A 14,587-nucleotide genomic window follows, 5' to 3' on the forward strand; every position below is an offset into this window, starting at 1 on the left:
CTTGTAGAAGGGAATTCCTGTCCACAATTACTACAGCTTTAGTAATAAATTTTGATACTTCTGTGTTCACTTTCACCAGTTCAGTTATGAATGTTGTTACACTGTTTTGCATGACAGATCTCATGTTGATTTAGATCTTTTTAGTTTGGAGTGATCTGAGATTTATATGTTGACCTGTCATTAAATTGTACTTATTGCTGGACTTGGGTAATTTAATATGAACAGCAAAGCAACACATTGCAAAAAAATCCCTCAGTGCCTGGAAAGTCAGGGATCATTGCAGCTTCAGAGAACAGTAAATTACTTCATGAGATTTTCATTTCTTTGCTTCAGGGCTAATGAGTCAAAATAGGTTATCACTAGGATCAGAGAGACTTGACTAAAGCAGCAATGAAGAATTGTGAGAATTAACAGCTTACAGTTAACCTATTCCCTGCTACAAGTTACAGCAGAACAAGTCAACTCCAGATGCAGTGGTGCAATAGCAGAAAAACTCTAGTATTATTTAAAGGGATGCTCTAGTTTTTATCATGAATATTCAACATTTGTTATAACTGGCAGTCACAGTGATTGTATACACAGTAACTGGTATTTTTGAGATAGGCTCTAGGCTGGACTTTAAAGGCTAAACGACCAGTGTCGTACCCTGTATGGTGCTGGTCGTTAAGGGGTTAAATACAGTGGCATTGCAAAAAAACAACAAATGCATAATATTATTATTATTATTATCAGGTATAAAAAGATAATGCATACATTTTTAGTATCTAACAAATAAACCAGATGTAAGATGGTTCCTTGGCTCCCAGGATTTGTCAAGCCCTGGGGCAAAGTGTTGTAAAACATCTCCTCATGTGTCATTTTATTGATGGGCAATTACTAGACAAACTGAGAAATGCAGCACCTTACATATGGTCAAAATACAATGACTACTGTGATAGCATGAATGTATTTTTAGTCAATTTGTATGAACACCCTGATACCAAGACGTTACCACACATTGACAGAATGAGACACAGCTGTGTTTACATGAGATCGCATTGTGTAGCTACTTAATAGGTACAGTTGGATTGCATTTGATGCTTATTCTCTTCAATATGGCATCAATAGTACTGGAAGTGATTAGCCTTGCTCATATCAAAGCCGTCTACAAATAGAAGTCAAAAGAAATGTTCATTATACTAGGGTGGGACCGGAAATAAAATTCAACAGGAGGGAACATTTTTTTATTGGCCTCCCAAAAAAATACTGAGTGAACATGTTCCAAATCAGAAATAAATGGACAGAACAACTTACTATCTTTTTCTTAACACAAAAATGATAAATATCCAGAGCAGTTCAGAACATAGGACAGGACCATGAAACGCGTTGTTATAATGCTAGAATAGAACATCTAATCCTATCAATGTGAGGTAAACAAGACAATTATTCATTATTGCTTAATGGGATATGAAACCCCAACAAAATTATCTTTCGTGATTCAGGCAGAGGATACCATTTTAGAAAAGTTTCCAATTTGTTTCTATTAAAAATTTGATTAGTTCCGATAAGAGATACCTAAGTAGGTATCCTGAACACTACATGGCAGGATTAGTGCAGCTATCTAGTGCCATTGCAAAAGAAGAACATTCTTGCAAAACTGCTGCCATATAGTGCCCTAGAAATGGGCCGACTTCTAAGCATATGTCCCCGCTTTTCAACAAAAGATACCAGGAGAATGAAGAAAAAATGATAATAGAAGTAAATTAGAAAGTTGTTTAAAATTGCATGCTATATTTGAATTATAAAAGAAACATTTTGGGTTTCATATCCCTTTAAATTGCCCTTTGATAAATATCTTTAACCCCCACAAAGGAATAACATGCCTTGTTAGGACTGTAATCTTCCCAGGTTGTTCTGATCAGTATACAGCAAATGATTGGTATTTTCTGACTGGCACACTGACCATGTTCTGCTCACAACTTTTTTTAATCTATTTCTTTATGCACTTTTGCACTGGTTAAACACTAACGCCTAGATTTAGAGTTTGGCGTTAGCCATCAAAAGCAGCGTTAAGAGGTCCTAACGCTGCTTTTTACCGCCCGCTGGTATTTAGAGTCAGGCAGGAAAGGGTCTACCGCTCACTTTCTTTCCGCGACTCGAGGCTACCACAGATCCCCTTATGTCAATTGCGTATCCTATCTTTTCAACGGGATTTGCCTAACGCTGGTATTACGAGTCTTGGAAGAAGTGAGCGGTAGCGCCTCTACCGACAAGACTCCTACCGTCAAAAAAAGTCAGTAGTTAAGCGCTTTATGGGCTAACGCGGGAACATAAAGCTCTTAACTACCTTGCTACAAAGTACACTAACACCCATAAACTACCTATGAACCCCTAAACCGAGGCCGCACCACATTGCAAACCCTATAATAAATCTTTTTTAACCCCTAATCTGCCGCTCCGGACACCGCCGCAACCTACATTATAGCTATGAACCCCTAATCTGCTGTCCCTAACATCGCCGACACCTATATTATATTTATTACCCCCTAATCTGCCCCCCCCAATGTCGCCGCCAACTACCTACACTTATTAGCCCCTTATCTGCCGACCGGACCTCGCCGCCACTATAATAAATGTATTAACCCCTAAATCGCCGCACTCCCGCCTCGCAAACACTATAATACATTTTATTAACCCCTAATCTGCCCTCCCTAACATCGCCGCCACCTACCTACAATTATTAACCCCTAATCTGCTGCCCCCAAAGTCGCTGCTACTATAATAAAGTTATTAACCCCTAAGTCTAACTCTAAGTCTAACCCTAACCCTAACACCCCCCTAACTTAAATATAATTTAAATTAATCTAAATAAATTTACTATAATTAAATAAATTATTCCTATTAAAAACAAAATACTTACCTATAAAATAAACCCTAATATAGCTACAATATAACTAATAGTTACATTGTAGCTATTTTAGGATTTATATTTATTTTACAGGCAACTTTGTATTTATTTTAACTATGTACAATAGCTATTAAATAGTTAATAACTATTTAATAGCTACCCAGTTAAAATAATTACAAAATTACCTATAAAATAAATCGGGCGGATGCGGCGGTTTAGCGGTTAATACATTTATTATAGTGGCGGCGAGGTCCGGTCGGCAGATTAGGGGTTAATAAGTGTAGGTAGGTGGCGGCGACGTTGGGGGGGCGGATTAGGGGGTAATAAATATAATATAGGTGTCGGCGATGTTAGGGGGAGTAGATTAGGGGTTCATAGCTATAATGTAGGTTGCGGCGGTGTCCGGAGTGGCAGATTAGGGGTTAATAATATAATGTAGGTATCAGCGATAGTGGGGGCAGCAGATTATGGGTTAATAAGTGTAAGGTTAGGGGTGTTTAGACTCGGGGTTCATGTTAGGGTGTGAGGTGTAGACTTAGAGAGTGTTTCCCCATAGGAAACAATAGGGCTGCGTTAGGAGCTGAACGCTGCTTTTTTGCAGGTGTTAGTTTTTTTTTCAGCCAGCTCAGCCCCATTGTTTTTCCTATGGGGATATCGTGCACGAGCACGTTTTTCCAGCTTACCGCTACCGTAGGCAACACTGGTATTGAGGGTTGAAGTGGAGCTAAATTATGCGCAACGCTCCCTTTTCTGAGGCTAACGCAGCCATTCAGACAACTCTAAATACCAGCGTTGTCTTAAGGGTGCGCTGGAAAAAAAAGGAGCGTTAGCACCGCGGGTCTTTACCGACAAAACTCTAAATCTAGGCGATAGTTAAGGGACATGAGATGTTATTATTTTATTGCAATTCCATATCCAGATAAATGTACTCAGTCACAGGAGCAGACTGGCTGGCATGGGCCTAAACACAGACATGTCTCACCATGTACAAACATGGGTATCAGCAATTTTTTTTTCGAGCTGGTGGGGGCAAAAAAATAAAATACTTGGGCAAAACAATATCAGTGGTGTCATGTGAAGCAAGAGAGAGTCGCTTGTTGTACATATAAGTTGCGCATAATTTAAAAAATGGTGGTTCAATGGCATAAAATGTTGTTGCTGCTTATTCTTATATATAAAGAACACAATTCTGGAGGTTAGAGTCACCTTGGGAGATGGAAACAGGGTCATAGTAAATTAAGTCATAACGTCCCATAATTCTCTGAGTGGAGAACTAAAGGTCATTGGGTATAGTTTCCTTCTTTACTTCTAAGTTACGATATCATGACAGTGCTTATGATGTTCTTTTAGCTAAAGTAATAGTTTCAAATCTTTTTGGAATAAAGTCCATAATGGAATTGTTTATTCTTGACATTAGCCCCTTAAGAGATAGAGTGGGCTGCAACAAAGTTCTTTTTGGAAGTCATATGGTTAAAGTCTTGTTGGTATAGAATAGCTGTATATTTATGGCTTCAATGTGCTCAGTTATCTAAAATGGTTTATCTGAACTTAGTATGACATTCTGTCCCTGACATTAAAATCCAGACAGAGCTGTTATGTTCATTATCATAGCTGTATGATCCTTCACACCACTCAGTCACAATCTTATGCGAGATATGTATTTTATGTCTTGTCACAGAGATCATATAATCTTAACATTCACATTTCAGGATCTAATCTTACCAAATATTTATAAGGACAGTCTAGTCAAAATTAAACTTTCATGATTCAGATAGGGCATGCAATTTTAAACAATTTTCCAATTTACTTTTAGCATCAAATTTGCTTTGCTCTCTTGGTATTCTTTGTGGAAAGCTAAACCAAGATAGGCTCATATGCTAATTTCTAAGACATTGAACTGCCTCTTATCTCCGTGCATTTTGACAGTTAGACACTGTTAGTTCATGTGTGTCATATAGATAACGTGTCTGTCAAAAGAATTGAAATAAGAGGGGCAGTCTGCAGAGGCTTAGATACAATGTAATCACAGAGGTAAAAAGTGTATTAAAGGGACAGTCGACACCAGAATTTTTGTTGTTTAAAAAGAAAGATAATCCCTTTATTACACATTCCCCAGTTTTGCATAACCAACACAGTTATAATAATACACTTTTTACCTCTGTAATTACCTTGTATCTAAGCTTCTGCTGACTGCCCCCTTATTTCAGTTCTTTTGACAGACTTCACGTGCATGAGCTCAATGTTATCTATATGACACACATGAACTAATGCCCTCTAGTGGTCAAAATGCATTCAGATTAGAGGAAGTATTCAAGGTCTAAGAAATTAGCATGTGATCCTCCTAGGTTTTGCTTTCCACTAAGAATACCAAAAGAACAAAGCAAAATTGGTGATGAAAGTAAATTGGGAAGTTGTTTAAAATTACATGCCCTATTTAAATCATGAAAGTTTTTTTGGACTTGACTGTCCCTTTAATATAACAGTGTTGGTTATGCAAAACTGGGGAATGTGTAATAAAGGGATTATCTATCTTTTTAAACAATAAAACATTGGGAGTAGACTGTCCCTTTATGGTACATAAAATCTAAAAAATGAATCCCCATATATAGTTAAGAGTTTTGCTTTAAAATTATGTTAGATCTGTAGTTACAAATCAAAATCAAATTCTTATATGTTAAAAATATCTATTTGGTCATGTACAATGGTCCTTTACCTCTATGATCTGACAAGAAGATAAAGAAAGGTGTAGGTACCAAGACTATATGCAGTTATAAAGTCCAAAGTTTATTGAAGATACAAAAATACATAGTCATAGCCACACTCCAGTTCAAAACAGCTGATCTCTACTTCTATGGCGACAGCTTTTTGTTTTACTTAAAATCAGCAGCTATTGGTTCAACAAACCACGAGGCAACCAACCACCCCAATAGCTTTTTCTATAGCACACACTACCTGGTGTTGCCACACATGCACTGTAGCACTGCTGAAGCCTAAAGAGGTTGGCAACTATGAATTTATCCCCACAAAGGGGTTAAACACATTGCTAATCTTGCATGTTAGGCTTGTGCCAGAACAATCCTAAACTGGACATAGCCTGTGATTGGTAGCTACATGAGTATGCCTTCCTGATTGGCTCACTGGCTGTATCCTGTTCTGGAGTGTCAATGCTTTGCAGAGAGTTAGACACATATTTACCAAGGTATATTTTTTAAATAATAAAATACTGTAGCAAATTAAAACATTTTATTATTGCAATAGAATTCCTCTTTTTTTTTTTTTTTTTACACAAATACATACAGCTAGAGGCTAGGGGGGAAGAGCATGACATATGTCAGTTCTGATGAATAAGTAATATCACATGAAAGGTGCCGAGGTCAATACCCCTTCTTAATGATTAATACCAGTTCTGGTTCCTCTGCTTATTCATTTGCCTACTTATTGTGAGAAAGACTTTGTATTAGCTTTCTATGGCTTTAAGATTTAGCAGAACTTGACACTGGCAGGAGTATCACTTGTCCTCTCATCTAAAAGTGTTAAATAACAAGTATCTCCTTCTAAGCATCATCACCATTCAAAGATGCTAAATAAAACATAGTAGTTCCAAACCAGCCCATTATCAAGACAACTCATTTTTTTTCTAAGCTATGTGGGTAAAATATTGTATACACATTATATTAAAAGTATATGTAGACAAAGATATACACTATATATATATATATATATTTGTTTATTAAAAATAAAATAAAAAATGGAAATAAAATAAAAATTTAAAAAAAATGGAGCAAGCAAGCATGGAAAACCCATTCAGATTTTTTGGCATAAACTCAAAAACCAGGAACATATATCTATGTTTTCATCTGGGTTTAGTCAAATTCTTGAATAATTATGTTAACATAGTTTTCAATATGTGGGTTTTTTGGTGACACTGGAGACTTATCTTAATAAGTAAAATTACATTACGGGTAAAGAAAACAGAGACGTATTTCCCCATTGTACATGTTTGAAATCAGATGTTATGAGTTTAGACACAAACGACTATAAAGACCCAACTGGGTGGCTATTTACAATATCATATTAGGCAATATTATATCAGAAAATGGAAAGTAAAGTAAAATAAACAGTATGATATAAAGTGGAAAATATAACCAAGGGTTATTGGTCTGTAAACACAAATAGGTTAAAGGTTCAGTAAAGTAAAAATTAAACTTTCATGATTCAGATAGATCATGGAATTGAACAGATTTCCAGTTTACTTCTATTATCAAATGTGCTTTGTACTCTTGGTATTCTTTGTTGAAAAGCATTCTTGGGATCTAGCTATTGAATGGTGGCTGCACATTTATGTCAATGGCTCATTTGATGTGTTCATCTAGCTCTCAGTAGTGTATTGCTGCTCCTTCAACAAAGGATACCAAGAAAATGAAGCACATTTGATAATTGGGTTTACGTCCCTTTAACAGGGCAGTATGTGATACCCTCAAAGGTGCCAGCTGCCATGAATTTGAAGGGTAGTGCTTATTTTTACTTGTCTCTCTCCTTGCAGTGCAAGTATAGGTGAAGGACAAAGGGGGGTATACAAAAAAATAAACACATAAATAAGGTTGTAGAAGATGGAGTGCCTCACCAGTACCCCGCCACCATTTATAATTAGCTTGGTGCTCAACATTTATCAAAAAGCATCTTATGGTCTAGAATGATCCCTTTGTCAAACTAGAATTTTTGAGGCCGACTTCTAATCCACAATTTAAAGGGATATGAAACCTAAATTTTTAAAAATGGTCACTTACCTTTGTTACAGTGTTTGTTATACTTTTTGATGCAATTTTATGTGTAAAATCAATCTATTTCCAAATCCCCAGTGGGACTTATTATGCGAGTCTTATCATGTGGGCTACCTAGGTAGGACAATCATAAGCATGCACGGACCCTGCGCATGTGCATTGAGAGGCTGTAATGTTATTGCCTATATCTTATTGAAAGACAATGTCAGCTGTTGCTGTGTAAAACTATTGCATACGGGATTACAGTCGTCATTTAGTGTTACAGATGCTCACACTACAAGCGCTCTTATATCTACATATGAGCAGTGAAAGCTTGCATAACCAACATGGTAAACGGGGAGGAGCTAAAACGTAACCTATTATAATGTTTTTCATTCTCTTGGTATCTTTCTTTGAAAAGGAGGAATGTAAGCTTAGGAGCCAGCCCATTTTTGGTTGAGCACCTAGGTAGCGCTTGCTGATAGGTGGCTAAATGTAGCCACTAATCAGCAAGTGCTACCCAGGGTGCTGAGTCAAAAAAGGGCCAGCTCCTAAGCTTACATTCCTGCTTAAAAAATAATAAAGATACCAAGATAACGAAGAAAAATTTATAACACGAGTAAATTAGAAAGTTGCTTAAAATTGCCTGCTCTATCTGAATCACGAAAGAAAAGAAAAAAATTGTGGGTTTAATATCCCTTTAAGGAATAGCTCTTTCCATTAAAGCCCAAAGGTGGCTGTATATCCAAACACCATAAGAAGCAAAATCTGTCACGTATGAGTTCTTATGGAATGAGAACTTTTTTTTTATAAAGGTTACACGTTAGTTGCTCCCTGTTTGCATTGTTGTTTATGCCAGAACACGGGTTAAGCTAAAAGTTCCAATCAGGCAGTCAGCATTATCATGTGACAAGTTGGGGGATCTCCCACAGATGCTGAAGACTTGAACACAATTACGCTGCACACAGAGGGCGGAATGCTTGCCTTATAAATATGCTAATCAGGCATTGCCTATAGTGAGCTGATTGGCTGAACAATTTCCAACGGACACAAGTTTTTTTTAAGATAGTGAAGCTTTGTTTTTGATAAAAAAGTAAGTGGGATTGACTTGCATTATGGTATTATTTAACCCCTTAACGACCAAGGACGTACGCCACACGTCCTAAAAAAAAATACAGTTAATGACCGAGGACGTGTGGCGTACGTCCTTGGTCTGGAAAGCAGCTGGAAGCGATCCTGCTCGCTTCCAGCTGCTTTCCGGTTATTGCAGTGATGCCTCGATATCGAGGCATCCTGCAATAACCCCCCTTGGCCATCCGATGCAGAGAGAGCCACTCAGTGGCCCTCTCTGCACCGGACATCAGTGGCCGGTATCGTTGGTGGGTGGGAGCAAGTCTGGGAGGCGGGTGGGCGGCCATCGATGTGCCGAGTGGAGTGGAGGGGGGCGGGATCGGGGGCGGGACAGACGGGAGTGAGCACGGGAGCGCACGCGTGCACGGGGGGCGGCGGGACGGCGCGTGCACGGGGCGGGAAGCGGGATGGAACCGCTACACTGCAGAAAAAAAGTTAATAAAAGTTAAAAAAATATATATATATTTAAAAAAATTAAATGATCATCTAAGGGTTCTGGAAGGGGTGGGGGTTGGTCTTGGGGGGGGAGCTACACTACAGAAAAGGGCAATAAAAAAAACAAAACATACTTTTTTTTACTAAACTGGGTACTGGCAGCAGGGCCGTCTTTACTATTGATTGGACCCTGGGCAAAAATTTTCTTGGCCCCCCCACCCCATGCAATTTTGCTCTCCACCCCAACATCCCAAAAAACAACTAAATCAATTTTTTTTTATTATTATTAGCCCAGCGGTGGATCATCCACTGCTGGGCTAATCATTAAAAAAAAAAAAAATGCAATATGTGAAACTGAACCTAAGCAGTACTAATAAGTAAATAAATATATAAATTCCTCCACTGTGGATTCATTTAATATTCTTTTGAATGTGATTCTGGTGTGAGGTTAGCTGGTTAAAGAGATTTAGGGCAGCCAACAGGAGCAAAGCAAGGTAAAGGAGGAAGCATGGAGGTGCAGACAAATATAAGTTTACTGACTGGAACAGCAGAACTACTATGGGAAGCTGTAAAATCTGAGACAGAGAGAAAATAAAAACTATAAAAATAAACCTTACATTAATGTGTGAAGTATCAGCATGACGCTATACATCAGCCACACCAGCACATGTCGCTTCTTTGCTAGGAACAAGTTGCCTCTCACCCTGAACTAGACAATGCTGCATGGGGAGGGGCGTGTGTGCACTCACTTATTCTTCCCACTGACACCTTTCTACAAAGCACTATTCCCCTAACAAACTTCAGTTAGTTGATCTTAGGGCCACAGCAGAAAGAGCAGGGCTAAGGGGACCAGTAGACTGGATGCTGTCTGTCCAAGGCTGCATGGATACAGTGTGAGATGAGTCACACAGCCTCAAGACTGAAGAGAGCAGTGTATGCAGCTGCACAGATGCTCAAATCCTCATGTGCCTGCCGCTCCAGCTTTCTGCTGCATGTGCCCACAGTCAGCCCTACCCAGAAACAATCCCCACCACCAGAGCAGTTACCTGGTAACAGTGGTAACCCCAGCAGGACCTTTTCTGATGCAGTGGGAAATGGCTGGATGCCGAGTTAGGGCTTTGCATTCAGTGCTGCACAGTGCACATCTAAAACAGCACATGGCACTAGCTTGGCATGTCACATGACACCGGCACGGTCTGGCACAGTTATATATAAGCAGAGTACTTTTGACTGTGACAGTATTAGGACTGAATGTGTGTGTTCCCCATGTCACATCAGCAGTCTGGTATGAACCATAAAAAAAAAAAAAAAAAATATTTTTAGGACTCTTGGGCCCCTCAACAGAGACTGGGCCCAGGGCAGCTGCCCCTTTTGCCCTGTGTTAAAGATGGTCCTGACTGGCAGACAGCTGCCAGTACCCAAGATGGCGCCTATTAAGGCAGAGGGGGAGGGTTAGAAAACTGTTTGGTGGGGGATCTGTGAGGTTGGGGGCTAAGGGGGGATCCTACACAGCAGCATATGTAAATATGCTTAAAAAAAGCCCAAATATAGCTTTTGTTTTAGTACTGGCAGAGTTTCTGCCAGTACTTAAGATGGCGGAGACAATTGTGGGGTGGGGGAGGGAAGAGAGCTGTTTGGGAGGGATCAGGGGGTCTGATGTTTTAGGTGGGAGGCTGAGCTCTACACTAAAGCTAAAATTAACCCTGCAAGCTCCCTACAAGCTACATAATTAACCCCATCACTGCTAGCCATAATACACGTGTGATGCGCAGCGGCATTTGGCGGCCTTCTAATTACCAAAAAGCAACGCCAAAGCCATATATGTCTGCTATTTCTGAACAAAGGGGATCCCAGAGAAGCACAAGCTGTTTGTAAATGATTTCAGTGAGAAACCTAAAATTGTGAAAAATTTAACGTTTTTTTTAATTTGATCGCATTTGGCGGTGAAATGGTGGCATGAAATATACCAAAATTGGCCTAGATCAATACTTTGGGATGTCTACTAAAAAAAATATATACATGTCAATGGATATTCAGAGATTCCTGAAAGATATCAGTGTTCTAATGTAACTAGCGCTAATTTTGAAAAAAAAATGGTTTGGAAATAGCAAAGTGCTACTTGTATTCATGGCCCTATAACTTACAAAAAAAGCAAAGAACATGTAAACAATGGGTATTTCTAAACTCAGGACAAAATTTAGAAACTATTTAGCATGGGTGTTTTTTGGTGGTTGTAGATGTGTAACAGATTTTGGGGGTCAAAGTTAGAAAAAGTGTGTTTTTTTCATTTTTTTCCTCATATTTTATAATTTTTTTTATAGTAAATTATAAGATATGATGAAAATAATAGTATTTTTAGAAAGTCCATTTAATGGCGAGAAAAACGGTATATAATATGTGTGGGTACAGTAAATGAGTAAGAGGAAAATTACAGCTAAACACAAACACAGCAGAAATGTAAAAATAGCCTTGGTCCCAAACGGACAGAAAATGAAAAAGTGCTGTGGTCATTAAGGGGTTAATATGCAATACTTTATAATTATTAGTTTGGTCAAAGTTTTATAACCCTTTCAGGTTCTTTGTTTCTGAGCATTGGAACAACATTGTTACTCATCTAGTCTCAAGCAGATATAAACTTAAAGGATTACTTTCTGTTATAATTTTTAAGCTAAACAACTAACATATTAAAGTTAATAAATATTAATTAAAACCTACTGACCTATATTTTCTCCAAAACGAAGTTTCATAACGTTCTAAAAGTTATATCTTTTATTCACCGATGATGTCACGTTATCCTGCCCACTATTTTCAGCACTGCATGTTCAAAATACTTAAACCAATAACTTTGTGTTTAAAGCGCCATTTTGAAACCTAGGTATTGTAAACGGATTGGTACAGAGCAAAGGATACCCACGGAGTGGGTTTGGAAAACAATTAAATTTGCAGACAAGATTTCTGATATACGGTAGAGATATGTTAATGAAATGCTATTGATAAAAAGCATATTTGGGGTAGTTAGTTAGTAACAGGCATAGAAAATATTTACTTACAGTGGCCCTTTAAAGGAAAAATAAAAAACACTATGGGCTAATTATTGCTAGCGTATATATACACATATTAACACATAAATATATATATATATATATGTATATACAGTACATACATATTTACATTGCGGCTATGAGAACACACAGTTCTCATAGACTGCAATGTAAAGGCAATTTTCAGTGCTGTTTTCTTTCTAACACCCCACTCCCACCAACTTTAAAGCCCCAAAACTGCCTAGTGACGTTTTTTTAATTAAAAAAAAAATTCTATAGAAATGCTAGATTTTATTTTGTTTAATAAATAAACTATAATGCCCTCTATTTTGAGGGCATTTGGGGCACTTTTAGAAGATTAACCAGAGATGTAATCTCTGGTTAATTTTTTGAGCTTGCGGTAGCAATAACAACCATTTGTAATGGCTGGTTAATTATCGTGCTTCCGCAAACGGACAAATTTGTAATCTAGCCCTATGAGATTTTACTCTAGTAGCTTATTTATAACTGCCCCTAACTAGTCTCAGCAGAGGAGATAGTAAAAAAGGCTAAAGAAAACCAGTTATAAAATGGCACTGTTATTGCTTTATGGGAAGTAAAACGTTACCCTTATTTCATCAATATTTAAACAACTAATATATATTCATTTTTAAAATCTACATATAATTCTCAGCTTTGAATATATCATTATATCTAGCATTTATTTAGTGCTTATTGTCACTTTAAAATACATGTTAATGCAGTAATAACATTCTATAATTTTACACAAATGTTTCTTGTGTGTAAGCCCCACAGAGTTAAACTAGCAGCTATAACCAAACTTTAATGGATCACTAAATACAACAGAATTGCATAATCAACAAGTACATAATGAAAAGACAATGCAGTAGCGCTTAGTCTGGGTTTTAAATAAGCTGTAGGTTGTTTTTTTCTGACAAATTTCAAAATGTCCTTCCATTTTCCAGCCCCCTGTATCATGTTACAGCCGCCAGCTAATCACATATATGTATACACTGTGCACATGCTCAGTAGCAGCCGAGGCCACAGAAAGTGTGCCTCAGAAAGTGTGCACAATCTGATACTGTAAGCAAATTGGAAAGTCTTAGAACTGCCTGCTCTATCTGAATAGAGTTTCTAATTTTGAGTATACTGTCACTTTAAGAAGCTGCTCTCACTTGATTGGTTGCATGAGAGCAAGATTAATACAATGATAAAAGCAGTCAGCTGATACTGCATTGCTCCCCATGAGCTTGGGTGGACAGGTTCCCTGCTTAGGCACCATATATACCCATACAATAGGCTATTGTCACCAAAAGCATGTTTAATAATATAATGTAATTATTACATTAAAGGGACAATGAAGCCAAATGTTTTCTTTTGTGATTCAGATAGAGCAGGCAATTTTAAGCAACTTTCTAATTTACTCCTATTATCAATATTATCTTCATTCTCTTTGTATCTTTATTTGAAAAGCAAGAATGTAAGTTTAGATGCCGGCCCATTTTTGGTGAACAACCTGGGTTGTTCTTGCTGATTGGTGGATAAATTCACCCACCAATATACAAGTGCTGTCCAGGGTCTGAACCAAAAATTCGCTGGCTCCTTAGCTTAGATGCCTTCTTTTTCAAATAAATATAGCAAGAGAACAAAGAAAAATTGATAATAGGAGTAAATTAAAAAGTTGCTTAAAATTGCATGCGCTATCTGAATCACGAAAGAAACAATTTTGGTTCAGTGTCCCTTTAACATATCCCAGGAGCATCAGCTTTAGTCTTTTAAAATAGGGTTTTCATGTCACTATTGTACCTTTTGTGCTTGTACATAATATATACAATGAATTGATAGTAAAACATGCTCTTACAGTATATCTGTAGATCTTGTGGTCCCAGGATAGTAGTGGGACCCTCAGGAACCGGCTCATACATCCCCAAAGCAGTGTCCTTGTCTTCCTTCGGAGCTTCTTGCAATTGGAATCGCTTCTTACCAGCTAACCAGTTTGAGGGCAACGGGATGTTTGATACAGAACTCAACATCAAAATGCAGACTGCCAGAAAAGCCCATAACTTCATCTTAGAAAAACTTCCAAGAAAGGGACCTGTTAAATATAAAATGAAACAGAAACATGAGCCCGCTCAGCCCAAGTAATTCAAACAATTTGCAAGCAGTGCCTCGGAGGTCATTTTTGTTAGTCTTTTAGAAGCTATCACTAGATACATGGCGAGTCATCACCCTATGGCTAAGTTGCTCTGGTCACCATATGTCCCTAATGTTCAGAAAAATTCTCTGCAAACATTTTAAGGGAATCTGACAGCTGAAAACAATTTGCTTCATCA

The 14,587-nt window shown here is 37.9% G+C and overlaps 1 protein-coding gene across 1 annotated transcript in view; it reads right to left on the reverse strand.

Annotated features, from left to right (window-relative positions):
- The window catches only part of GDNF (glial cell derived neurotrophic factor), a 54,201-nt gene that overhangs the window by 14,288 nt on the left and 25,326 nt on the right, over positions 1 to 14,587 (reverse strand). Inside the window, exon 2 of the mRNA XM_053700426.1 lies at positions 14,116 to 14,349. Within this exon, the coding sequence (XP_053556401.1) occupies positions 14,116 to 14,323 (208 nt within the window). The 5' untranslated portion in view covers positions 14,324 to 14,349. The remainder of the gene's footprint in view (positions 1 to 14,115; positions 14,350 to 14,587) is intronic.

The sequence above is a fragment of the Bombina bombina genome, chromosome 2 (assembly GCF_027579735.1).
Source record: "Bombina bombina isolate aBomBom1 chromosome 2, aBomBom1.pri, whole genome shotgun sequence".
Lineage (NCBI taxonomy): Eukaryota > Metazoa > Chordata > Amphibia > Anura > Bombinatoridae > Bombina > Bombina bombina.